Raw genomic sequence first — 22,638 nt, 5'->3', positions numbered from 1 at the left:
CGTCGGGCAGACGGCCGCCCTCTCACAGCTCCGGCTAGGATGAGTCGGGTGGGGTGGTCCAAGCTCTCTCGGGACTGGTCACAGCAGAGAGCCAGCTCTGGAATGACAGGGCTGGCCTGCACCCGTGTCCCTCACCGAGTCTCTCGGGGTCCAGGGGGCCAGGACCAACCGCTGGCTGGCCTCCCTGGGCTAGAGCAAGGCCCGGCGGTCTGGACAAAGTGTGGATGGGGCGCTGGGCCGGGGAAGCCGGCACGGGGCTGAGGTGCCGTGGTGTCGAGGGCAGGGGGCTTGGCTTCCCCACTGGGGCTGCGGGGCAGGGGCGGAGGGGGCCCGAGCCTCTCCATTCTCCCGTGAAGTCCAGGCAGGAGCAGGGCCATCGGGGGTGCGGGGCAAGAGGCAGGGCGGGCGCTGCCCGTCGCTCCTGGTGTGGTGCACGTGGGGGCCTCGCCCTCCGGGGCTGAGCACGCGCACACGAACAGGTAGGTGCACCTGTGCACACAAGTGCAGCCTGAGCCCGCCTGCCCGTCTGTCAGCCCAGCACCGTCCGTGCCCCAGCTCCACGCAGTACCTCCCACGCAGTGAGTCACAGTGACGCCTCTCTCCCAGGGGGCTCACTGTCAGGGGAGATGCTCCAGGGGAGCCCGTCCTCAGGGTCCCCCAGGCGGGCAGCTCGCCCTGGATGCTGTGTAGCTCCGCGGGCTGAATGCCCAGCGCTGGCGCTCTGTGTCCAGGGGAGGGCCCAAATTCCCCTCCTTTCCAGGCTGTCTGGAGGCTCCGGTTGGCCAGATGCCCACGCAGGGCAGGTGGGCAGGGAGATTTAAAGCCGGTGTCCGTGCGGCTGAGGGAGGTGATGAGGATGGGGCCGGGGCGGCTGTGGCCAGTGCTGCTCCTGGCGCTGGTGCAGGCTTTGGGGGCCCAGCTGCAGGAGCAGCTCCCCAGGGAGTCCCACAACCTCAACTGGAACAAGGTGAGATGCACGCACAGTCGCTGAGCCAGGGGTGCAGGGTGGGGCAGCTGGGAGAATGTTTCCTGACGCCCTTCAAGTGGCCGCCCCGAATCCATGGGCAGCCCACGGCGGGCAGGAGGCTCCGCACAGACGCTGCCGGCCCAGCGGGCTGCCCGCCCGTCCTCTCCCTGAGGGGCTGACTGCAAACCCCAGCTGACAACCACGGGCCCCATGGGCTGGGAGCCCTGAGGCGGGGGCGGGGTAGAGGGCCCCAGACAGGTGCAGCCTGAGGTTACCTGGAGGTGCTGGGTAGGCGGTGGGGGTCCCAGAATGAGCAGGGCATGTTCTGGAATGATGAGGTGGCTGGCCGGCGGCAGGGGCCAGTGGGGGCGGCCGTGGGCTGACAGACCGCAGCCATGCCTGGGGGCACAGTGTTGCAGCAGCACGTCAGTGGGGGCCCAGGGGTAGGCTGGAAGGAGGGGGGGCCCCAGGGAGGCCCACGTGGGAAGGGGGCCCTGGCACACAGTGTGACGGCCCAGCCTGGTGCCACCTAGGTCCCGGAGCAGCTGGGCATCTGCCACCCCCCGCCCCGGCTCTGATGTGGGCTGGGTCTCTCAGGCAAAGGTCGGTGGTCCGGTGGGCTCTTGGGGGCCCTGGAGGGCACCCCAGGAAGTGGGGGTGGCATCCCTGCTCCCCAGCACCCTCTCTGCAGTTTTCAGGGTTCTGGTACATTCTTGCCGTCGCTTCTGACGCCCAGGGGTTCTTGCCAGGCAGAGACAAGAGGAAGCTGGGGGCCTCCCTGGTGCAGATCCACAGAGTGGGTCAGCTGAAGGTGGTCTTCGCCTTTACCCGGTGAGGCGACCAGCAGCGCGGTCCCCACAGCCTGCCCCGCAGAGCCCTGGCCACAGACCCTGAGTCCCCTGGGAACTCCCACAGCGACCAGGCCACAGCCACCACCCCATCACTTCCTGCCCCTCGTACTCAAAGGGCCCAGCTGGGGAGAGGCCGCTGCTGTCCACAGGCCCTCGGCCGGCAGCGCCAGTGGGACAGTTCCCCTAACGGGTAGCCTTGGTCCAAGTCATAAGCTCCAGGAAACAAAGCCTTGACGGGACAGGAGCTGGGGGCGAAGCTTCCAGGTGCCCCCCAGCCACGCCCACGGAGCGAGGGCGGGCAGAGGGGCCCGAGGAGGGTCTTCCTGGGGGTCTGGGCAGCGGGGGCGGGAAGAGGGGCTCCCTGGCCGTGGGTTGGCAGCCCCGCCTCGCCCCCAGGTCGCGGGGGTGCCAGTCGCACACGCTGATGCTGCGCAGAGACGCGAAGAGGCCCGTGTTCAGGAACACGCGTGCGTGCGGGTGGCGGGAGCGGGGTCCGCGGGGGGCGGGGGGCGGGGGCGGGGTCCGCGGGGTCCACGGGCTCGCGGCCTAGACGCCGGGCTGACACCCCGGGCGCGGGCCCCCGGCCCCTTTCCCCCCCGAGAGCGTGGGCGGTCGGGTGGGCAGCGGGTCTAGAGCCCGTCCGTGCGGGAGCTTAGGACTCGCGTGGTCCTGGCGGCTGGGGTCGGGGCGGGGCCCCCAGGCCTTCCGGGGGGCCGCGGGGGGCCGCGGGGGGCCGCGGGCGGGCAGCCCAGGGCGGCTCTGCGCTTCTCTTCCCGTGCAGTGAAGGGCGTGGCGGGCTTCCGCGTGCTGACCACCGACTACAGCTCGGGCGTGGTGGCCGTGCACCTGGGCCGGGCGGGCCGGACCTCCAGGACCCTGCTGTTCTTCAGTGAGTCGGGCAGGGCACTGGGACCCTGGCGCCCGGGATATGCTGGCAGCGCGTGTGGGGATGACCGCAGGGGACGGCCAGGGGGCCTCGCCTCGGGCTGCCGGGCGCCGGGTCACACGGCGGGTCCGTGGCTCACACGGGGACCGTTGTCTGGGCGCGGGGCGGGGCGGGGCCTCTCCCGGGCTGGCAAGAGCTGCCTTGGCGCTGCCTGCTGGGACCTCTGTCCCCCGCCTCCTTGTGAGGACCCCGACCCCTCCTCTAAACCACTTCACCTCCCAAGGCCCCGACGCTAATGCCCGTCACCTGGGCTTGAGCAGAGGGAGGACACAAACCAGCAGTGGGGGGGGCAGGAGGGGTGAAGGGGGGCCTGGGCCTGGTGAGGAGCGGTTGGGTCGGGTCTCCGAGGTGGCCACAGCAGGGGCGGCCGCTGCAGAGGGAGGTCAGACAGCGAGAGGCTGGTGTGGGGCAGACGGTCCATGTGGAGGCAGAACCCCCTGGGGATGGGGGGCTGAAGCAGGACTAGGGGAGCAGGGGAGGTGGGGATAGGAAGGCTGGATGTGGAACCAGGAAGAGGCTTCCCCGGGTGGGCGGGTGGGTGGGGGAGGGCCATGACCCATTCCAGGCGCGAGGGGGTGCCCCAGGGTGGTGGGCAGCGCTGCTGGACAGCCGGACAGTGGGACCGGGCAGAGCCATCCGGGGAGCCTCAGTGGCAGGCCCCACAGTGCGGCAGGAAGGGTGCCAGCCCAGCCTGGCCGGAGGGGACTGGGTGAGCAGAGGCTGCCCAAAGGACCCCGTGTGTGCCCCGCCTGGGACCCGAGAGGGGGCAGAGAGACGGTTCCCTGTCACCCACTGGCTGTCGTCTTGCCCACAGCACACCGCTTTCTTCTCTGTCCCGAAAGCTCGGAGGGCATTTCGGTGTCTGTGGGTTGGGCGTGGGGTCCGGGGAAGCCCTAAATGGCCAGAACTGGAAACCCTGAAGTCGTGATCCTGTCCCCCGCCCCCCACCCGCAGGCAGGCAGAGCACATCCAGCTTCCTGAGTCTGAAGAAGTTCGTAGACATCTGTGAGGTTCTGGAACTCACGAGGGGCATGACCGTCCTCCCGAAAGATGGTAACGTGGCCTTGGGGCGACACGGCTCCCGTTCCCGCCTGTCCCATTCGAGAGCTGACACTTGCGGGGCAGGAGCGATGGAAGGGTGACAGTGCCAGATCTGAAGCCACGCCCGCGCGCGCTTCCTGTCCCCACCTCTTCTGTGCACATCAGGGCTTGTCCCCCTCTCGGACCCCACTCGGGGGGGCGCTGGCACTTAGAGCATCTGTGCTTCCAGGGGCTGTGTGGCTTTCCTTCTGCAGTGGCCCAGCTTAGCATACGTGCCACCAGGGAGAGCCAGCAGACGGGCCGCGGGCAGACCCCTCTCCCCTCCGGCGGCCCAACCCTCCCATCACCCCCGCCCCTCCCACAGCCTCCTGCGCGCACACCATCCTGCCCTGAGAGCCTGCTCTTCCCTTTGGGGCTCAGCTCGTGGGCCCCCTCGCACCCGACTGCTTGTCGAGAGGTGATGAGTGATTCCAGGCCATGGCTCCAACCCTGAAGGCGTCCGTTACGGTCGTCGAGAGGGCGCACGCCGGCCGGGCAGGGAGACGCCAAACCAGGCCCCTCTTGCTGTGTCCTCTGGGTGACGGGGCAGGAAGAGGCTGCCGTGCCTTGGCTTTGTAAAATAGACTACGGGCCGGTCCAGCGCCATCGTTGTCACGTGCCTTCTCTGCAGCGAGTCTCTGCCACCATTCTCTGCGTCCCTGGACCTCCTACCCCTCCTCAGGAAGCCATGGCTTATGCACCAAACATGTATTAGCACCTGTGGGGTGCCAGGCATCCTCATGGGGCGGGGGGAGCAGTGAGCAGGACAGGACAGGCAAACGCATTTCTCAGGACAATGCCTTGTCGGGAGGGGCAGACTCTAGAGCAGTCACTGAGCACACAGGGACACTGAGAAGCAGAGCTAGAGGGACCAGCAGCAGCAGCAGCAGCAGGTCTGACTTACTCTGGAGGCGGAGAGGCAGAGGTCTGGGAGAGCTTCTTGGAGGAAGTGCCATTTCAGCTGACAAGTGAAGGGTGACGGGACTTAAGTGGGTTCTGGTGGGGCTGGGGAGCAGGGCAACCTGGGAGAGGAACCAGCCTTCAGAACCACTTGGGGAGGGTGGTGATGGAGAGATGGGCCTGGACTTGAGCTGTTTGGAAGGATGAGGGGATGGGTGGGGAGAGGCAGGCAAGAGAGGCTGGTCCAGTCACAGGAGAGGGACCGCCAGCAAAGGGGGGTGGCGCTGAATTTCCAGGACATGCAGATGGACGCGTCGTGCATGGAGCGTGAGGAGAGATCTGGGGCACAGACTTTTGGAGTCATTGATCTGTACTTGGTCATGGGGGTCACAGGCATGGCCCAGATCAGCTAAGGAGGAAGTAACAAGGTCAAATCCATCAGCCACGACCTGTAACTAACTGCCGCAGCCTTTCTGTGCCAGAGCCCAGCAGGGACCCCATAGCCTTGCAGCCTGAGGTCCTTTGCTTCTTTGGTGCTCAGCAGAGCAGAGAAGGGACACCCAGGGGGGTCATTCCGGGCATCCCCCTGCCTCCGACCAACATGCACATTTATTCTTAGCCCAACACCTCCACAGCGGAGGGGCCCCGAGACCCCCTCGCCACTCATTCAGCTGCTGCGCCCCCCACGCTCACCCTGAGTAGGGGCCCGTGCTGGGCCTGGGGCGGTGCTGAAAGGACCCACTGGTCCCTGCCCTCCGGGAGCTCACAGCTGGGGCTGGGGCAGAGCAGATGGACGAAAGCGCAGAAGCAAATCCAGGTGGGAGAGAAGGGCTAGTGCTCTGGGGAAATGAGGCCGGTGATGGGAGGGGGGCGGGGCTAGGTGGGATCTAAGGCCTCCAGGGTGACAGTGACGCTGTGACCAGAAGGACAAGACAGGTCAGCCCTGCACACGTCTGGGAACAGTGTGCGGGGGAAGCTCGAAGGCGCAGAGGCTCAGAGGGGGAGGAGAATTCAGCCGGAGGCTGGAGAGAGTGAGGGAGAGGGGGAGGGGCGGGAGGGGCCAGGAGGGCCGGGCCGGGCCGGGCCGGGCGGGGCCTGGAGGGACGTGCCAGCGTCTCTGCTGGGACAGCGTTGCCCTGACTTAGTACGCACAGGATGAGGTGCCTGTGGCCGAGGCGTGCCACTGAGTTCTAGAAACTACGCTTGTTCTCTTTTTGGAGGATTAGGTCTCCAGCTTCCGAGCTGGGCCCTCCAGCTGGGACTCGGCCTCTTCCGGGCTGCTGGGTGGACAGGAGGACAGGGGGTCCTTCCTTTTCCCAACCAGCCTTCCTGTCTCCATGAAGCAGGCACCTGCTACTCCTTGACTGCACCGCGCTTCCAAGGGGAGGGCGCCCACCTGCCCGGGGATGGGGGCTGCAGGGGATGCTCAGGGCCAGTCCAAGTGCCGCTGGGCACAGGGAGTCATGTTGGATTCCCACCCAGGTTGGACTGCCACCCAGGTGCCTTGTCAGCAGTAACTTACACTGAGGTGCAGACGATTCCATGGGCCACCCCGCATCTGCCCAAGTAGCAAGAACTCCTTGCTTGTGAGGTGTCCATGGCGGGTCCTTCCTGACCCGACTTCAGAAGCTTCCAGGTTAAAGAGGAAGCCAGGTGTGGCAACCAGTGCTGGGCAGCCTGACCTTCCCTGCCAGTCAGAGATGGCACTTGCGAGTAGGTGCAGCTCTCCCTGGGGGGAGCGTCCTGCAGGGGTGGGGTGGGGGCTGCAGGCTTTGGCAGGGCCTCAGGCCCAGCCGGGATCAGAGACCCTTTAGGACTGGGGCAGCTGGGAACCGCTCACTTAGGGCTCTCAGAGAGGGTGGGCTTCTCTGCAGGGAACAAAGGGGTGGCTCCCGCTTCACGGCCCATCGCGGAAGACACCATCCAATGCCTAGGCGCCCGGCACTGTTCTAAGCGCTGTGCATAGGTTGGCTCAGGCAGTGCTGCCACCCACGGGAGGTAGGTCTCAGTGGGATCGTCTTTTTGCAGGGTCTACAGGAGGAGGACCCAGGGCCGCGGGGGGTGCGCCCCGACTGGACGGAGCGGCAGGCGCGGGCAGGAGGGTGGCACTGCGGCCCCGCGCGGCTGCACCGCGGAGGACCCGGGCGCGCGGGCGCCCGCGAGGTGACGGCTCGCTAGAGGGCGCTGCGGCGGCGGCTTCGAGCCGGGCGCGGCTTGACCCTCGTGGGCCGCCGTACGCGGTATAAAGGGCGCGGCGCGCTCCCCCGCGTCCTTTCCCGGCGGCGGCGGCGGCGGCAGCGGAGATGGCTGGGCGGTACCCGGTGTGCGCGGCCTCGGGGAGCCCTCGGCAGCGCCCTCGCGGGCAGACGCGGGGGCCCGGGCCCGGTCGCAGCATCGTTCTAGCTGCGGAGCCTCAGGGAGCCCGGCGGGTTAGCAGTTTAATGGGTGAATAAGGACATTTCAGAAGTGTCCCCTGCCATGCATCCAACACGGCTTGTCGCACCGGGAGGGGACGAGCCACTCGCACCTGCTTTCACTGACGGAGGTCTTGAGAAAGTCACTTGATATTTTTGAAAGATGGATGGACCCACCGCTTCCTGGGCTCTGTCCGAGTCGCAGTGGGTGTGACTGCTACTGCTAAGCCCGCAAAGGGGTCGCCGCGTCCGAGGTCGTGGTCCCTTGGTCACCTGGTGTCGCTGCAACGGATGGGCCGAGTGCTTTGTTGAAAGTAAGAGGAGAGGGTGGCTGGTTGCTGCTCCGGAACCGGAAGGCGGGTGGCAGGGGTCTCCCTGCAGACCTAGTGTGGCGAAACAGCCTGGTGACCTGCTCTTTTGTGTACTTGTGGGAGTCTTAGTGTGGCCCCCCACTCCCGGAGACTTGGTACCAGCCTGTCCTGCATCCTCAGGGCCAAGGAGTAAGGGCTTGAATTATTCGATCTCCCATGTACACTGCCCTTAGAGGCGTTGCAGATGTGGCTGCTGTGTCACATTTGTGTCATTAGGTGGCAGAGAGCAGAGAGGCTGGTCTACGCTCAGCGTTCTGGCCTGTGAACGTCTGGATGATTGATAGTCCGACATGCCAAAGTGCGTTGCACTGTCAGTGTGTGTTGGCAGCCCGAAGTGGCTCAAGTAAAAACTTTAATTCTTTCCTAGTTCTCGCCTGCTGTCAGGTTGCACGTTGTCACCCGTTTGGCAGGAGGTAGGAGTGGGCCCGGCTCAGCGGTGAGTGGACAGGTGAGTAGGTTCCAGGCTGACTTCCTGAAGATCTGCCACATTGGATTACAAAAATCGTGGTGGTAGATTTTTCCTTTCAGGGTGAGTTGAATGTCACCTAACAGTGGGATAATTTTTACTTTAGGAAGATTTAAGTGTTAAGGCATTTATGAGTAGCTGGCTACTCTGCCTGCTCCTAAGACAAGCTCGTGGACGGCAGCCAGGAACGTGGCAGGTCACCTTGCAGGATTCCTACGTGGGACAGCTCTGCAGGCCGGCTGCATGCGTGTTCTCCAGCAGGTGAGGCTTTTAAAAATTCCAGGGCCTTGCATGTTTCCTGGTGACCACCTTCCCCTCCTCTTCTCTGGGCTGTGGGTGGCTGGTCGGTACCAGTAGCTCTCTGGGGGAGAGGGTGCAGAAGCCTCTAAGAACAGCCCTCCTGGCTGCACTGTGATCCCCCAAGTTCTCATACTAAGCTGCTACCGGGGCCAGCAGAGGCCACCGAGTCCTTCGTAAGTTAACTACACTTTGGGCTGCCTGTTTGGGGTCTGGAAGGTGACAGTGGAAACGGTAAAGGGGTCCACGGTCGGTAGCAGCTTCAGGGGTTTTAAATACTGAGTGGAGAGGGTAAAACAGTCTGGCCGCCACGGGCCAGGGCCATCCGAGCCTCGACTCGCGGCCGGCTGGGAATAGCTGCCCTGCAGCTGCTGGTATGGCCGGCACCACAGACGCAGCTGCCGTGCTGCACCTGTGACCTCGGGGCAAAGAGGAAGTGGCTATTTCTACGCTCAGTGTTCAGAACAGTGAGCACTAAGAATGGTTTGTAGCCTGACATTTCTAGGAACTGCCAGCAGGTGGCACTGGTTTCCACATGCCCTGGTGGGGTTTGGGGGGACCCCTAACACCGGGTCTTCGTGTGTAAATGGGGTTAAATGAGGCGTGTGTGTGCACGCACACAGGAGTGACCAGGTCTCCTCCTGGCATTGAGTATTGGGGGCTTTTTCTGCAGTCCTTGGGCACGTGGGGTGTGCCTCCCTGGCTGAGGACCACTGAGCTGGTGCGAACGGCCAGGGTCCTGTCCCATCAGGACTCCCTGTGGGGGCCCCCAAGGCACTGGGCGGGGGGTCAGGAGAAACCTCACCCACGAACACCATACTGTCAGGACCCTTGGGACAAGCAGGGCACTTACGGAGCAGCAGGGGGTCGGTCAGTGTGGGACTGGGACAAGGGCCGGAGGTATACTCCAGGCACGTGTCCTGTTGAGACAGAAGTCGAGGCCCCTGGGTGGGCCGACCATAACCCTGTGAATGGTCATCCAGCCCAGGGCCCTGGGGAGTGTGATCAGTCAAGCTGGCCTTGTCCCCATGCAGGTGGGGAGCTCAGAGCCATCCCAGCCACACCAGGTCTGCGGTCGTGCTGGCAGAAGCCAAGAGCCGTTTCTTAGAACGGCTGAACAGATCTACACATGGCAGAAGCCTGAGGACAGCGGGGCCCCACCGAGATGGCAGCATACTCCTGAGGACCCTGTTCGTGCTTCCTGTGAGCTCACCCCTGGGTGTGGCCAAGGAAGCCCAGTGTGACAAATGCGTGGAGAGCCGGTGGCCAGGGGGCCGGCCCCAGGAGTCCTTTACAGCACCCACCCGTCAGCCAAGCACTTGGGTGGGATGGGGAGAAGCCAAGTGTGTGTCAGTGCACACTTGCCAAGGGCCGAGCTCAGGGGTGACGGGCACGGGCCTGCTGGAGACGCCTCGGGTATGTAGGTACCTCAGATGGAGGAGTTCAGGGCCATGCCCCAGACAGCTAGTCAGATTGTATGCCGGGTAATAGAACTGACAAATCCCGAACCTAAGCCGGCCCCGTCTCCAGAACCCAGTCCAATTTATGACCAGCTCTAAAGAGTTGGGTCGAGATTTAAAATGCCCTACTCTAGGGAAAAAGCCTTTTCATAGGTCTGGCCGTGATGCTAGCCCGTGAGCTTAATGCCACCAACTGCTGAGTCTGCAGAAGGGCCTTGGGAGGGGACTAGTCTAATGCTTAGCATCTCCTCCAGTGGACTCACTCTGTAACTGGGAGGGAAGATGGCTGACCCCAAAATCGGATCCTAATCTCCGAAGTGAGCAGTACTCCTGTGATTAGCGAGTGCTGGGGTAACCACCGTCGGTGGTCCCGAGCGGTAGATGGCACTGGATGGACGGTTCTGGATACGTGGGAAACGAGCACATGCCCAGCTTCCGGCACAGTGGGGAGGAAGCCGCACCATCGGAATAATCCAACCTGGGCTTTTCCTCCTCCCGAGCCAACGGGAACGAGTTAGGAGTCCCCCTTAACCACAGTCTAAGGAGAAGGACTGAGAAGCCTTGAAGTTGGGGATCACAGAGGGGAGATGAATGGCCGCCTCAAAAAATTGAAACCTATGGTCTTGCCACTTGGGCACAAGATGGGAGTCGGGGCTGCCGAACCCCCATATACATGCTTAATTGGATCAGCTCACGGGCAGAACTAGAAATCATTGCCAGCCAGACAGCCCTGGCCCTAGATGCGCACAGCAGTGTATCAGAACCACGTGCCTTGAGACAATTTGCCAGCAGAAGGGAGCGTGGGGAGAGTGACCGCTCTGACTGCTGTTCTAGATGCTGGGACAGCAGTAACCGACAGCCAGCAACTCCAGGAGGGTGGCATGTGTACCTGTCCAGATTTGGGAAGGGGCGGGGCCCCAGTGGGATCTTTGGGGGGATAGTTCTTCACCTTTGGAGAATTCAGGGCCTTGATTGGGGCAGTCCTTTTACTAGGAATTTGCCTGGTCCCTTGTCTTGCCCCGCTTGTCATCTGTTCCATCCCCTCGTTGAAGCTGTAGTTGGAAAAAAAAAACTGCAGCCCCCGTGTTCATGTTACGGAAACGCGCCCGTAGACCAAGAGCAGCGTGAAGGCGATGCTCTCTGGCCCAGTCTTGGGACCAGGCATTCAGGGCACGGGGCAGCGGAGGCCGAGCCAGCCGTTTCCTGTAAAGGCTGAAGGCTGTTCCCTTCCCGTGATGGGTAAAAGACTTGCCAGTGGCACAGGCCACCTGCGCTGGTTGGTCACTCCCATTACGGCCAGCCAGCAGTTCCAGATGCACTCGGGAGAAAGACAGGCAAACCCGACTGAGGAAGTGTGAGGCGTGTGAGACCCACGCTGTGTTTGGGGCTCAGCCTTTGACTGAACCCACTGCAATAAACGCTGCTTCCTGCTTCCGGCCTCGGTGTCTCTGTCCCAAGTGTCCTGCAACGTGGTAAGGAACTCCCTCGTTTAAACAATACAGTGAGACGGTTTGTGTCTGTTTCTGAAAACATTGGAGTGTGACATTCAAGCAGAAGCTGCAGACCGGTGCTTCTCCCCCTGGGGCAGTCGTGTGCCCTCCTAGGCCGGGAACAGCGCTGAGGACATCTGGTGGGCAGAGGCCACGGTGCTGCTGTGCGTTCTCCAGTGGGCAGACGGGGCCTGAGTGTCCATAACGCTGAGGCTGGCCAGCCCTGCTGTGGCCTGGGGACCCCTGAAGCCAGTGTGGGGGCGGCTGGCCCGGTCGTTCATCTCCCCGTCTCAGGTGCAGTGGTCCAGGAGGGGCACAGGCCCAGCTTGGTGCTCAGTGGCCAGACGGTGAAAGACACCACAGCACGTGCTCCGTCACTTCAGGACGGTGGGGCTGGGAGGGAGGCTGGCTGGGGGTCTGAAGCTTCTGGATGCTTGCACTGGGCAGTGGTTTGCTAGAACCTGGCTGGGAACGGAGCATGGAATCACCCTCACCTGGGGGAGGAGTCAGGGTCTGCGGGCCCCTGGAAATGAATCCTTGAGCGGGAAAGGGTCGGCCCTGTGGCCCTGCCACCAGGTGTGGGGTATCGTGCCTGTCTCCTGTGCTGCCCACGGCGATGCTTGGAGCCCTCGCACTCGGCTCTGCCCGCACTCCGCAGCAGCACCTTCCAGAGCCCAGGCCCGGCGGGGAGTCGTCACAATTACGAGCGAATGGTGCGCGCTCTTGCGGCCCCTCTGTGCCGGGCTCACGTGCGCATTTGGGGACACGCAGGTGGCCGTGGTAGAAGCGCAGCTCTGTCTCCAGGCGAAGCGGCCTCGTGTGGGACGTCTCTGTGCAAACAGCTGTCGTGTGCTCGGCAGGGATCCGCTCAGCTACCGACAGCCCGGTGGAGCCCGGACGCGAACAGCCTGCTAACGCACGTCGACGGAGGGTGCCGGGTGGCCCTGTGGCCACACAGTCCTCACTTCCCACAGCAAAGGGGGCCATACTCATTTCCAGCGGTGGCGATTCCTGGTGACTGTCCCCCGCAGCCTGCGTGGCCGTGGCGAGACAGTCGTGCCGTGCTGGCAACGCCGCTTGATGGGCCAAGGCGGCTCCTCAGGTCTCGGGAGGCCTGTGGTCCGGTGACGTAGTTCCGAGGCGGTGACAGAGCTGGCTCCGTGGGCAGCACCACCGTCTTGGCTCCCGAGCGGGCCGGGCTGTCTGCTTCCGTGCTGGTCTTGCGTGGGGCGACTGCTTGGGGCGGTGACGACACGTCACGTCACATGGTTCTTGCCATCTTCACGCAGAGGCCCGCAGGCGGCCCGGGAACTGCGGCGGCGCGCGCCCTCCACCGCGGGTGGCGGCTCAGGTCCGGGGCCGGCCTCGGTGTGGCGGGGAACATCGTCAGTGGGGCGAGCCTCCAGCCCTCCGTCGCGTGGACGGCCCCTTCCACGGGGCCCGTGCGTGAGGAGCCTCGTGGGTCGTGAACCCACTTTTCCCCGGATCTGGAGGCTGAATCGGAGATGATGTGTCTGGGGCGAGTAGAGCACAGGGAAGCCTTGCTGTGAACCCGTGGGTCCCGCGTGGCCGGGGCTTCTGGGTCCAGTATCCGATCCCTAAGAGGCAGTCTCTTGCCAGCAGGGTCCTTCCTGGCTTCGGGGACAGCACCGATGGGACCAGCCAGAAGGTGGTTCTCGTCCTGACCCCTTGTACAGCAGCTTCATAGGCCGGGGCCACTCTGCCTTGCTGAGTGTCCTTCGTGACCTGGCACTTCGCAGACACGCCTTGGGTGATGTTCCCGATGGCGTCTGGGGACCCGCGTCTGTCACCCTGACGGTTTCTAGCCAGACTTCTAAAGCCGGCTCCGAGGTTAGCTTTAGCTCCGCGCCCTGCTTTAAATCGTTACGTCGTGACTTTGCTCTGTCAAGAGTCTGTAGTGTGCCTCGCGGCGATCCTGCACATGGAAGCCGCGATGTCAGCAGGAGATAGAAGGGCACTTCACAAAAAGCAGTTTTCATGCCAGTGGCCCAGCCACGGTGGCGGCTTCATACATTCCTTCCTGTGGTGGTCCCCACGCCCGGGTCACGCGTCTGGGAGTGGCGGGAAGCGCAGACCTCCCTGGTCCACGTGGAGAGACGACCCGCTTCGCAGGCACCCGGCTTGGGGGGCTGCCTGACACGCCACAGATAACTGCGTGGTCACCTGGCAGCTTCCTGTCCACGCATCCCTCGCTCATGACACGCCTCATTGTTTCTAGGCCACGTGGTTTGTCTGCTTTTCAGATTGTAAATCTCAAAATAAATGTTCTGGTATGTTGAAAAAATCTCCACGTAAGTGGCCTCCCCGAGTTCAAGCCCATGTTCACATCAGCGTAACCTCGGCAAGCTGACCCCACTGTCCCGAACTGCGTTTTCCTGCGTGTGGATTCTCCCCCCCACCCCCGCCCAGAAGGGGAAAATGTACAGGAAAAGCTATTTTGACGTATTTAGGATGAAGTTTAAGTTACTACTGAAAACATGGGTATCGTGGTTGAAATTTTGGGACACGTGTTTTAAGCAAAAAGTGCTAAAGTGAATTGAAGGGTTTGTTTAATGCATTTTTCTTCAGGGACAGTGTTGGCAAAACATGAGACCATCATCCTGAGCAGACTCGACGTGTGTGTTCCTCAGCCTGGCGAGGCCAGGACGGGAATGGGGCCCGGGGGAGGGGCGTCGGGCTCCTGGGTGGGAAGGGGCGGGAAAAACATTGGTGGCTCTTTCTCAGATAATGGATTTTACTTCTGGTGGCTCGTTACCATTAAAGACTTCTTGTGCGGGACGTCTGAGCAGCACCTGTCAGGTGTTAAGACCCACGCTTCCCGCTTGGTGCTGTGACACCTCGTTGGTCTTGGCCTCCTCCCAGGCCTTGGTCGTCTGTCATGCCGTGACCCAGGTGGGGGCCGGCCCTCGGCACTAGAAGCCAAAACCGAGGACCCACTCCCAGCACCCCATCCCCCCTCGTCCCAGTTAACTGCCTGACCCCCTGGCTGGCCCTGGGGGTGTGAAGGCTCAGGCAGGACTCGGGGACCACCCGCTGAGGCCTTCTGCAGCAGGCGACCCTGAGAATGGCACGCTGCCTCTCCTGTGCCGAAGGCGAGGGCAGCCCCCACCCACTGCGCGCCCTGCCTGCCGCCGCGTGGCCTGGACAGCAGCGGGCAGGGGTCGGGAGTGGGAGCACGAGCACCCACAGAAAAGCGATTTGTTCACATCAGCGTATCTCCAAAGTAACAGAACCCATCCGGCCCGGGGGGGTCCCCCTCGCTCAGGCCCCAGGTCCCCTGCCTCCCGCCCCCAGCCGTCTGCTCCAGCTGCCTGTCTGGGTTGTCGGGATGCGGGGAGGAGGGCCCCGGGGTCAGGAGGGTCACCTGGCCAGGCAACCAGCAGGAGACGGGGCTGGACTCGGGGCGGCCTGGGTCCCCGGCTCCCGCAGCCCTGTCCTCGAGCCCAGGTGGGGGGGGCGCGGCGGTGCCGGGGGCGGACCCCGCGCTAGGAGTACTGCGTGTGGGAGATCTCCTGCCACAGCAGGGCCTTCAGGTGGCTCAGCACCAGCGAGTGCCGCGCCTCCACCTGGCCGGCCGGCCCGCTCAGCGTGGTGCAGGCGCGCAGCTGCCGGCCCAGCTCCTCGCGCAGGCCGGCGGGCGCGCCGGGCAGCAGGAAGTCCCGCAGCAGCGCGCACACCTTGGCCAGGTTGGGCTGCAGGAGGTCGCCCTTGCACTGCCTCATGAGCTTGTCGCAGGGCGCGCTGCAGTCGCGCCCGTAGGTGCAGTCGGCGCTGTGCTGGCAGCGGCGGCCCCGCAGGAAGCGGCGCACGGCGGCCTCGGGCGCCACCTGCCGCAGGTCGGCCATCCGGAAGTCGTACTGGGCGGTGTAGGCCACGTTGGCCAGCGTGGTCTCGCACAGGTAGAAGGTCCCGTAGGCGCCGTGGAACAGCTCCTCCACGAACTCCAGCAGGCCGATGGCGATCTTGGCCCGCCAGGGCCACGTGGGCCCCAGCCAGCGCTGCAGGGCCGCGTGCAGGGCGGGCGGCAGCAGCGGCCGCAGCAGGGGCGGGAGCGCGGCCCCCGGCCAGGGGCGGTGGGGCGCGCCCTCCGTGACGTACAGGTCCCCACAGTAGCCCAGCAGCCGGGGGGCGTGCTCCTTCTCCTGCAGCGACAGCAGCAGCAGGAACTCGTGCTGCTGCAGCAGGGCCCACGCCGACCGGGCCTCGGCCAGCGACACCCTGCCGTCCCTGTTGACGTCGGCCATGAGCAGCACCTGTCCGGCCAGCGCGGGCAGCGAGGGCAGGTCACCCAGGTTTGCCTGACGGTCGGGGCCAGAAGAGGGAGAAGGCCGTCTCAGCCAGCGCTTCTGAGTCGGCAGGACCCTCGGGTGCTGGCCGGTGGGGTCCGCCCAGAGCCTCGGGTGCTGGCTGAGCGGGCGCGTCTGCCAGCTCAGGGGAGCCCGGCCTCCAACCACATGGAAGCCCGCCCCGGACACCCAGCCGCCTGCCTCTCTCCTGGAGCTGCTCCCAGGGACCGTGTCAGGGAGCCTGGGGTGGCCCCTCACTCATCTGCTCCGCCCCTGTCCCCTCCCCGTCCCCTCCCATGCTCCCGCAGCTCCAGGCTCTCCCCACTGACGACCCCAGGCAGTGGGGGTCCTTCCTCCCTAGTGGGCATTCCGTAAGCCAGGTCTGCTCGGAACTGGGGGGCTAGCCAGAATCCTGGCCAGCCTGTGGGCCCCCGCCTGGCCAGCCTGCCCTGGGCATGAACTGGACACAGGCCCAGCAGAGTCACTGACCTTGAGAAAGCCGAGGGTCATCTCCCGGAACTCCTTAATTGAGGTGCCCCGTGTGGGTTTGTCAAACAGCGCCAGCTCCCGCCGGGGGGCCGCGTCCAGCCCGGCCTCGGAGTGCGGGCTGTCCCTGATGCCACACTTGATGGTCACCTCTTTGCCCTGCCAGAGCCCGCTGTACACCTGGGGGGGCCACAGGCGTCCTCTGTGTAGACGTCCCCTCCCACGGCACCCGGGCACCAGACGCTGGAGGGAGGGAGGGTCCCCTGGCCGACCGCCTGGGCTCACCTGCTGGCCGGGGGCGGAGGACAGGCAGGTCCGCCACTCAATCTTGTGCAGGCTGCACAGGTCCTGGCACATGGAGCCCGAGATGATGCCCTTGCGGTACTGGTCACACTGAGGTGAGAGGGACACACCAGGAAGCGGCCTGGGGGACAGGGACTCGGGGGCTCCGAGCCCTTCGCCCAGAGGGCCTCCCTGCCCTCACCCTTTACGTGTGGCACCCAGGGTGGCGGGCTGAGGCCCTCCTCGCATCTGCCAGTAGCTCCGTGGTTCTCAGGCCACAGAACTTCCAGGGGCCCCTGACAGCTGCAGCCAATGGCCAGGCAGTGTCCAGCCTCGCAGCCGGGCGCCTGCCCAGCTGGCAGGGCTCTCACGCTCACTGCGGTGAGTTAGCGGCTACCGCTGCTGGCCCTCCGCCATCGTCCTACGGGATGACAAGCTTTCCTTGGCACGACTGCTTCCGAGCGGGCTTCCGGTTCTCCCGGGCTGGGTCTCGGGCTCCGGCGCCCAGCCCTTCCCCGTGGGCTGAAGCAGGGCCAGCAGGGCCTGTGGTGCCATGCGGCCTCGGCTGCGGAGAGGGAGCCTGCCCTCCTCCTGTGAGATGGCGAGGCTCCCCCCAGCTCTCCCAGGGCTGCCACCTGCCCAGGCCACCTCACTAGCCGGAGGCACGGGGAGAAGCTCTCAGCAGCACTCAGGTGGAGCTGCCGCTGCCCCCCGCCCCCGCCCCCGCCGCCCCCTGAATCTCGGCAGGAAGGTGGGTGATGGGAGGTGACAGCATCAGGCCATTCCCTCTGGGGGCGGGTTGTGGCCATCTGGAGCATCGCTGTTGCCATGGAGCCCAGGCCCTTGGCGGAGCCGGCTTGGAGGAAGGGAGTGTGCGGACCACAGTGCCGCCCGAGGGCTCGGGCCTCTGGGACATGGGACACTGGCTGGGACTAAAACAAGACAGCCCTGGACTCAGCTGTGTGAACCCTGAATGAGGCGTCTGCTGCGGCGTGACAAACGTTACAGCCATGCATCAAGCTAGAAAAGGAAAACTGAGCAGCACAGGCCTCCGGTGCCTCCGCCCCGCGGGAGGCCCTCCACCCAGGGGGTCTGTCTGGCGTCCCTAATCTCTGGGGGTGGTCCACCTGGGAACCTGGGCAGCAGCTGCTCTGCCCAGCCCACCCCTGCTCCGCACCAGCCCCAGCCGGCGGGGGCGGGAGATTGCTGGCCGCATGCCCACTGGGCTGGGGAGGGTCCTGCACTGGCCTCGCCTGGCAGCCTGCTTCCCGTCGGCAGACGGCCGTGGTGGGGACTCGGCTGAGCGCCTGGAGGCCTGGAACACCTGATCTGATCTGTGACCACTGGTCCTGCCCGCCTTGCTGTGTGGCCTTGAACAAGCTGTGGAACCTCTCCGAGATGGCTGGTGGCCTTCACGAAGTCGGCAGGTCCCTGGAAAGGAGGGGGTGTCCCCACGGCCCCACGGCCCCACGGCCAGGCCTCAGCAGCGCCGGGCTCGGTGAGGAGACCCCTGCCCGCTGGAGCTGCAGCTTCCTCTGGCTGGGAGGGCTACACCCCTCCTCCGCTCTCCCAGCACCCCTCCCCGGGGCCTCTGGAAGCACCTGCGACGCCCTGACCACCTGCTCGCTGCATCCCAACGGCCAGACTCAGCTCCCGCCTCCTCCCAGGGCTAGCTGGGAGACCTCGCCACCGTCACTCCGGTGGCACCTCTGCCCGCTGTGCAGCCCTGTGACCCTCTCCTGCTCCTAGGCCCTGCGGCCGGCCTGCTGCCTGAGCAGGGGGCTGCGTCCTCGGCGCTGGCCGAGCCCTGGCAGGCGCCCGGCCAACAGCAAGTCCGGTCACATGGGGCTGCCCCACTGTGGACCCCAGCCCCTCCCCGCCGCCACCTCCAGACCTTCCACATTCGGCCTTGTGGGACCCTGGCCAGAGCAGGCTGGCCTCCATGGCCACACAGCACCCAGGACAGGTGGCTCTCCCAGTCTTACAGGCCACCCGGCTGCCGTGGGACCAGCCGAGGCAGGTGCTAAGCCTGGGGGTACCCCTGAGTCCACAAATCATGGCTCCCCACGCAAGCCTCTGGGAGTTCCCGCTGCATGGCCGGCCCGTCCCCCAGCGGGGTGGAGGTGGCAGAACCCTGCTCATCAGCTGCCAGGCAGGCTGGGCGGGGCGGCAGGTGTGGCCGGGAAGTCGGGGGTCGCCAGGGATCCTTGGGCTGGCATGACCTCTCCCTCCGTCCAGCCAGAGTCACAGGGCGACAACAGAATCGGCTAGGTGTGCGAGCTTGTCACACTGGCACCTCACGCGCTCACAGGCACACATACGTCCTCGCTCTAGCGGCTGCGAGCAGGGACTTCAGCGCTGTGCCCCAGGCAGGAGGCTCTGAGGACCCGTCCTGCCACCTCCTTCGGTGGATCCCTGTACCCAGGAGGGCCCCTCAAGGCCACCAGCATCTGCCTGTTCCAGTCTCCCTCCCAAATGCCTCTGGAGCCGGCCCGTCTCTCCGTCCCCAGCTGCCCGCCACGCTCTCCCGGGCACCTGCAGTGGCCCCCCACAGCCCCGCCCTCCTGCCACCCGGGGCAGAGGTGGCCCTGCCCCCCGCAGTTGGCTCCACCTTCAGACGCACCGTGCTGGCGCTCGAGCATGGACAGTCGACTACCCGTGTGCCCGCACTGGGCTGGAAGGCGCCCATGTCAGCCCACAAGCCCGGCCCGTGGGGACACTTACGATGACCACCTGACAGACGTGCCCACGGCAGAGCTCTGCGTAGGACGAGTAGTGCACGTATGCCAGCCAGCTGCCCGCAAAGACGCCCAGCCAGACCAGAAAGACGTACTTGACCCTGAGACCCGGGAGCCGGCCCTGTGGGGGCAGGGGAACGTAAGGAAGCACCACACTTGGGGCGCGTGTGCTCCCTTTCGTAGACCCCCCCCTTCCCGCCAGCCTCCAGGGCTGGTCGGGGTCTTCTCCCCCATCTCCCGCCCCCTCAGTGTGCCTGAGCCGGGGCGGGGCCTGTGCCTGGCGGCTCCCACGCTTAAATACACAGGCAGGTGAAACCCAATTTCCAAACAAGGGGGGTGCGGGGTAGGCAACTCTTGACTTTGCTGAATAACACTTTTACCGATTTCCTTCCTGTCCTACCCTCGTTTCGTAATGACTGTAACCTCTGCACGCGGTCAGGCCAGAGCATCGGTGCCAACGCACCCTGTCCTCCAGCAGGAGGCCACTCCCGCTGGACTGGGGCCAGCACGGGGTCAGGGCTTGGAGGCTGCTGCTGCAGAGGCCAGGGCCCCGGCCCCGATCGGCCGCGCACACCCACAGCAGCGCTTCCCCAAGAGCCAAGGGGGGCACACAAGCGTCCACGGGGTCCAGCCACACGGTGGACCATCACTCAGCCTTAGAAAGGAAGAAGTCTGACACTGGCTACGGCGTGGATGGACCTGGAGGACACGGAGCTCAGAGAAACGAGCCAGTCACAGAAGGACACGTCCCGTGGGACCCCACTCACGGGAGGTCCCCAGAGTGGTCAGGGCCCCCAAAACAGGAAGTAGACAGTGGGGCCGGGGCTGGGGGAGGGGCTGGGAGTGAGAGTTTAATGGGGACAGAGTTCCAGTTGAGAAAGTCCTGGAGGTGATGGTGGTGACGGCCGCACACAGTGTGACTGTGCCCGATGCCACCAAGCTGTGCACTCACCCCTGGATTAGACGGTCGATTTTGGATTATGTACAATTTACTACAATAAAGGATAACTAAGACACAAAGCCCCCGGCCTCACTGTCAGAGGCGGGTCCCTGACATCGGGGGTGGCTGGGAACTGTATCTGTGTAGGGCTCAGGCACCACAGCAGGTGGGCTGGGGATGCTGTCCCCACGCAGCCCCCAAGCTCCCAAGCCGGATTCCAGGACCGCCACCGCCCGCCCCCTACCTCTTTCCCTAGCAAATTGCAGGTTTCACAGCCCAGGAGCAGCCAGCTGAGGGGACAGGGTTACCAGGCTCTGATCCATGCAGGGACCAGGGCTGCAGGCCAGCCGGCCCCAGAGGAGGCGCCACTGCTTGTGCTGGCCCCACATACCCACCCCCGAATGGGCCCGGTCGCAGCTCCGGTCCCGGTCAGTCCCAGTCCTGGTTGGCCAAGGGCTGGCGTCACCAGCTCCCCAGCGAGCACGGGGCGGGGCCGCTGGGCCCAGCGGTGGTCATTTTCCTGGTTCTCCCAGGGAGGCCGGGTCTTGCCCGCTTCTGGGCACCTGCTTGTAAGGCCAGCCGCCCGGAGGGGCTGCCACGGGAGGACCCCGGGAGCTCCGGGGGTGAGCCCCAGCGGCCACTGAGGAGCCGCAGGGACTGAGGCAGCCCCGGAGCGGAGTGAGGGGCCGGGCCTCAGGCCCACCTGTCTCCACCGCCCGTCTGCTGCTGTCAGATTTGTTCAAAAGGAGAAACAGCAGAAACAGTGGGTGGCGGGGGGTGGCGGGGGTGGGGCACGACAGGGTCCGCGACTTCTGGCTGCCGGCAAGCCGGGCTTGGTGGGCTTTCAGCTCCACGAGGGCCTGAGAGGCCAGCGCTGGGGGTCTTAGGAGGCCAGCAGGAGGAGGGCAGGCTGGAGCCAGCGCCGGCCCCTCGGCTTCAGAGTGACTGCCGGAGCCTGCCTGCGGGGGACCCCGGGCACTGCCTATTCTCCTGCCAGGACCCCCAGGCTCTCGGTGGCCCTTCTCCCAGTACACTGTCCCCCCACCCCGGCTGACTCTGACTGACCCTCAGGTCCTCATCTTAGGTGGGCACTCGGCACTTCCTCCAGGGCAGTCCCTGACCCCCACCCCCTGCCCTGGCCTGACCCCGTGGGTCCTGTCTCCCACAAGCGAATGAGCCTCCAGGACAGCACGGGCCTTCCCCACCCATGGGTCCCCTGCAGCTGCTCCGCAGTCGCACCCCACCCTGGCTCCTGGGGGGCCACTCGGGGATGGGAGGGAGGATCACTCAGGGGACAGTAGTAACACAGCGGTTTGCAGCATGCACCGGCCACTCAGGAGAGTGTCTCACAGGCGGGAACGAGGCTCAGCGTGTGTCCCCACAATAGGGGCAAGGCTGACTCGGACCACGGGGAATCTGCCAGAACCCCTCTCCTGCCCATCTGCTGCCCTGGGCCGCCCCTGCAGCGGGTCAAGGCCTTCCCGCAGAGCTGGGGGCCAAAGCGCCCCCCACCTCCCACATCGGGGTGGACCCTCAGACCTTTCAGCTCCCTGCTTGCCCCGGGCTGGGCAGAGCACCACACACCCTGGGGCCTTGGGCGGGCAGGGTCGGCGCCTGGCCCAGACCTGTGACCCGGGTGCTCCTCCCACCTGTTCTCCCTACTTCTCCCCGGAGAGGAGCTGAGGCCAGCCCAGCCCCTGGGCAAAGGGCAGCACCCTGGCAGGGACCCTCCTGCCCTGGGCCCAGAACAGCTCTGACCAGAGCTGTCCTGAAGGGCATGGTTATCACAGGGGAGGGCCGTGAGGACCCAGACAATCTGAGATACCGATGTGGGCCTGGCCAGGACCAACCAAAGCAGAGGTGACGCTTCCCCACGGCTGGCACTCAAGGCAGCCTGGGTCTCCCCTGCCAAAGCAGGACTTTCCCAAGGTCAACTGGGAAGTCAGGGCACACCCTGAGCTCCTGGTTGTGGGGGACCCAGGGGGAGGATGCTGGGTCCTTCGCGGGGGGTTTCCGAGTCCCAGTTTCGCACATCAGAAACACCAGCCTTATCTCTAAGTGGAGGGAAGAGGGACGGGCTTGGACGCGTTTCTGGGCCTCTGGGAGCGGGCTCCAGCCCGAGGGGGGGGGGGCTTTCTTCAGCCCCGGGGACAGAGGCTGCCACCACGCAGCAGCGGCGCCACCGGGCCCTCCGCTCGCCCCGGCAACACCGCTCAGGCCGGCTTCGGTCCCCTCCCGGCCCCCCAGCCTCCCCGGCGGCCCCGCCCCACCCCCACCCCCACCCCAGGGCTGGACGCCGCGCGCCAGCCGCGGCCCGGGCACCGAAGGCGGGCGGGGTGGGCGCCTACCTGCAGGCCCTTGGAGAAGGGGCAGAAGAGCACCAGGTGCGCCAGGCGCCGCAGCCGCCGCATGGTGGGCGCCCGGCCGGTGCGCGGGCCCGGCTCGGCTCGGCCACAGCCCCGCGGGCCGGCCCGCAACGGCCGCGCTCCCGCCGCCCGCCGCGTCCCCGCGAGGGCGCGCGCCCCCGCCGGAGGGAGGGGGCGCCGCGGGGGCGCGCGGGGCGAGACTGGAAGCCGCGGCGGGGGTGCCGCGAGGGCGCGCGCGCGCACGCGCGGGCGAGGGAACGGGGGCGCGAGAGGACGA

The 22,638-nt window shown here is 65.5% G+C and overlaps 2 protein-coding genes, 1 long non-coding RNA gene and 2 other non-coding genes across 7 annotated transcripts; 4 read left to right on the top strand and 1 right to left on the bottom strand.

Annotated features, from left to right (window-relative positions):
- Window positions 1–856: 856 nt before the first annotated feature.
- LCN10 (lipocalin 10) lies at window positions 857–4,249 on the top strand. Its single transcript, XM_039858864.1, has 5 exons — window positions 857–967; window positions 1,659–1,798; window positions 2,215–2,333; window positions 2,600–2,707; window positions 3,719–4,249. Exons 1-5 carry the CDS (start codon window positions 857–859, stop codon window positions 3,904–3,906), a joined length of 666 nt encoding a protein of 221 aa, XP_039714798.1. The 3' UTR covers window positions 3,907–4,249.
- A 2,781-nt stretch (window positions 4,250–7,030) lies between these two features.
- On the top strand, window positions 7,031–11,190 carry LOC120599801 (uncharacterized). 2 transcript variants are annotated; one of them, XR_005651977.1, is made up of 4 exons: window positions 7,031–7,472; window positions 7,897–7,977; window positions 8,102–8,256; window positions 9,327–11,190. It is a non-coding gene; the product is annotated as an uncharacterized LOC120599801 (long non-coding RNA). The 2 variants fall into 2 exon arrangements; XR_005651976.1 differs by lacking the exon at window positions 7,031–7,472 and having other exon boundaries at window positions 7,522–7,977.
- LOC120599855 (small nucleolar RNA SNORA17) lies at window positions 7,692–7,822 on the top strand. The gene has a single exon (XR_005652017.1). It is a non-coding gene; the product is annotated as a small nucleolar RNA SNORA17 (small nucleolar RNA).
- LOC120599853 (small nucleolar RNA SNORA43) lies at window positions 8,649–8,793 on the top strand. The gene has a single exon (XR_005652016.1). It is a non-coding gene; the product is annotated as a small nucleolar RNA SNORA43 (small nucleolar RNA).
- Window positions 11,191–13,795: 2,605 nt separating the features above from the next.
- DIPK1B (divergent protein kinase domain 1B) lies at window positions 13,796–22,484 on the bottom strand. Of its 2 annotated transcripts, none has more exons than XM_039858881.1 (5): window positions 22,344–22,484; window positions 19,042–19,176; window positions 16,321–16,428; window positions 16,039–16,215; window positions 13,796–15,561 (listed from the first exon to the last, which is right to left on the bottom strand). In XM_039858881.1, the coding sequence occupies exons 1-5, from the start codon at window positions 22,404–22,406 to the stop codon at window positions 14,749–14,751; spliced, it is 1,296 nt and encodes a 431-aa protein (XP_039714815.1). In that variant the 5' UTR covers window positions 22,407–22,484; the 3' UTR covers window positions 13,796–14,748. The 2 variants fall into 2 exon arrangements, with proteins under 2 accessions (XP_039714815.1, XP_039714816.1); XM_039858882.1 differs by lacking the exon at window positions 22,344–22,484 and adding an exon at window positions 16,520–16,738 and having other exon boundaries at window positions 19,042–19,179.
- Window positions 22,485–22,638: the final 154 nt, after the last annotated feature.

This window comes from Pteropus medius, unplaced genomic scaffold, assembly GCF_902729225.1.
Source record: "Pteropus medius unplaced genomic scaffold, Ma_sr-lr_union100, whole genome shotgun sequence".
Lineage (NCBI taxonomy): Eukaryota > Metazoa > Chordata > Mammalia > Chiroptera > Pteropodidae > Pteropus > Pteropus medius.
This window is presented reverse-complemented; position numbering and strand designations above follow the sequence as displayed.

What these genes read in the sequence shown, in the direction of transcription:
- DIPK1B (XM_039858881.1), bottom strand. Translation starts at nt 22,406, where the DNA reads ATGCGGCGGCTGCGGCGCCTGGCGCACCTGGTGCTCTTCTGCCCCTTC. An exon ending in ACGTCTGTCAGGTGGTCATC is followed by an intron (nt 16,429 to 19,041) that starts GTAAGTGTCCCC and finishes CTCTCACCTCAG; the next exon opens with TGTGACCAGTACCGCAAGGG. An exon ending in TGACCCTCGGCTTTCTCAAG is followed by an intron (nt 15,562 to 16,038) that starts GTCAGTGACTCT and finishes CCCGACCGTCAG; the next exon opens with GCAAACCTGGGTGACCTGCC.
- LCN10 (XM_039858864.1), top strand. Translation starts at nt 857, where the DNA reads ATGGGGCCGGGGCGGCTGTGGCCAGTGCTGCTCCTGGCGCTGGTGCAG. An exon ending in ACAACCTCAACTGGAACAAG is followed by an intron (nt 968 to 1,658) that starts GTGAGATGCACG and finishes CCCTCTCTGCAG; the next exon opens with TTTTCAGGGTTCTGGTACAT. An exon ending in CAGGACCCTGCTGTTCTTCA is followed by an intron (nt 2,708 to 3,718) that starts GTGAGTCGGGCA and finishes CCCCACCCGCAG; the next exon opens with GCAGGCAGAGCACATCCAGC.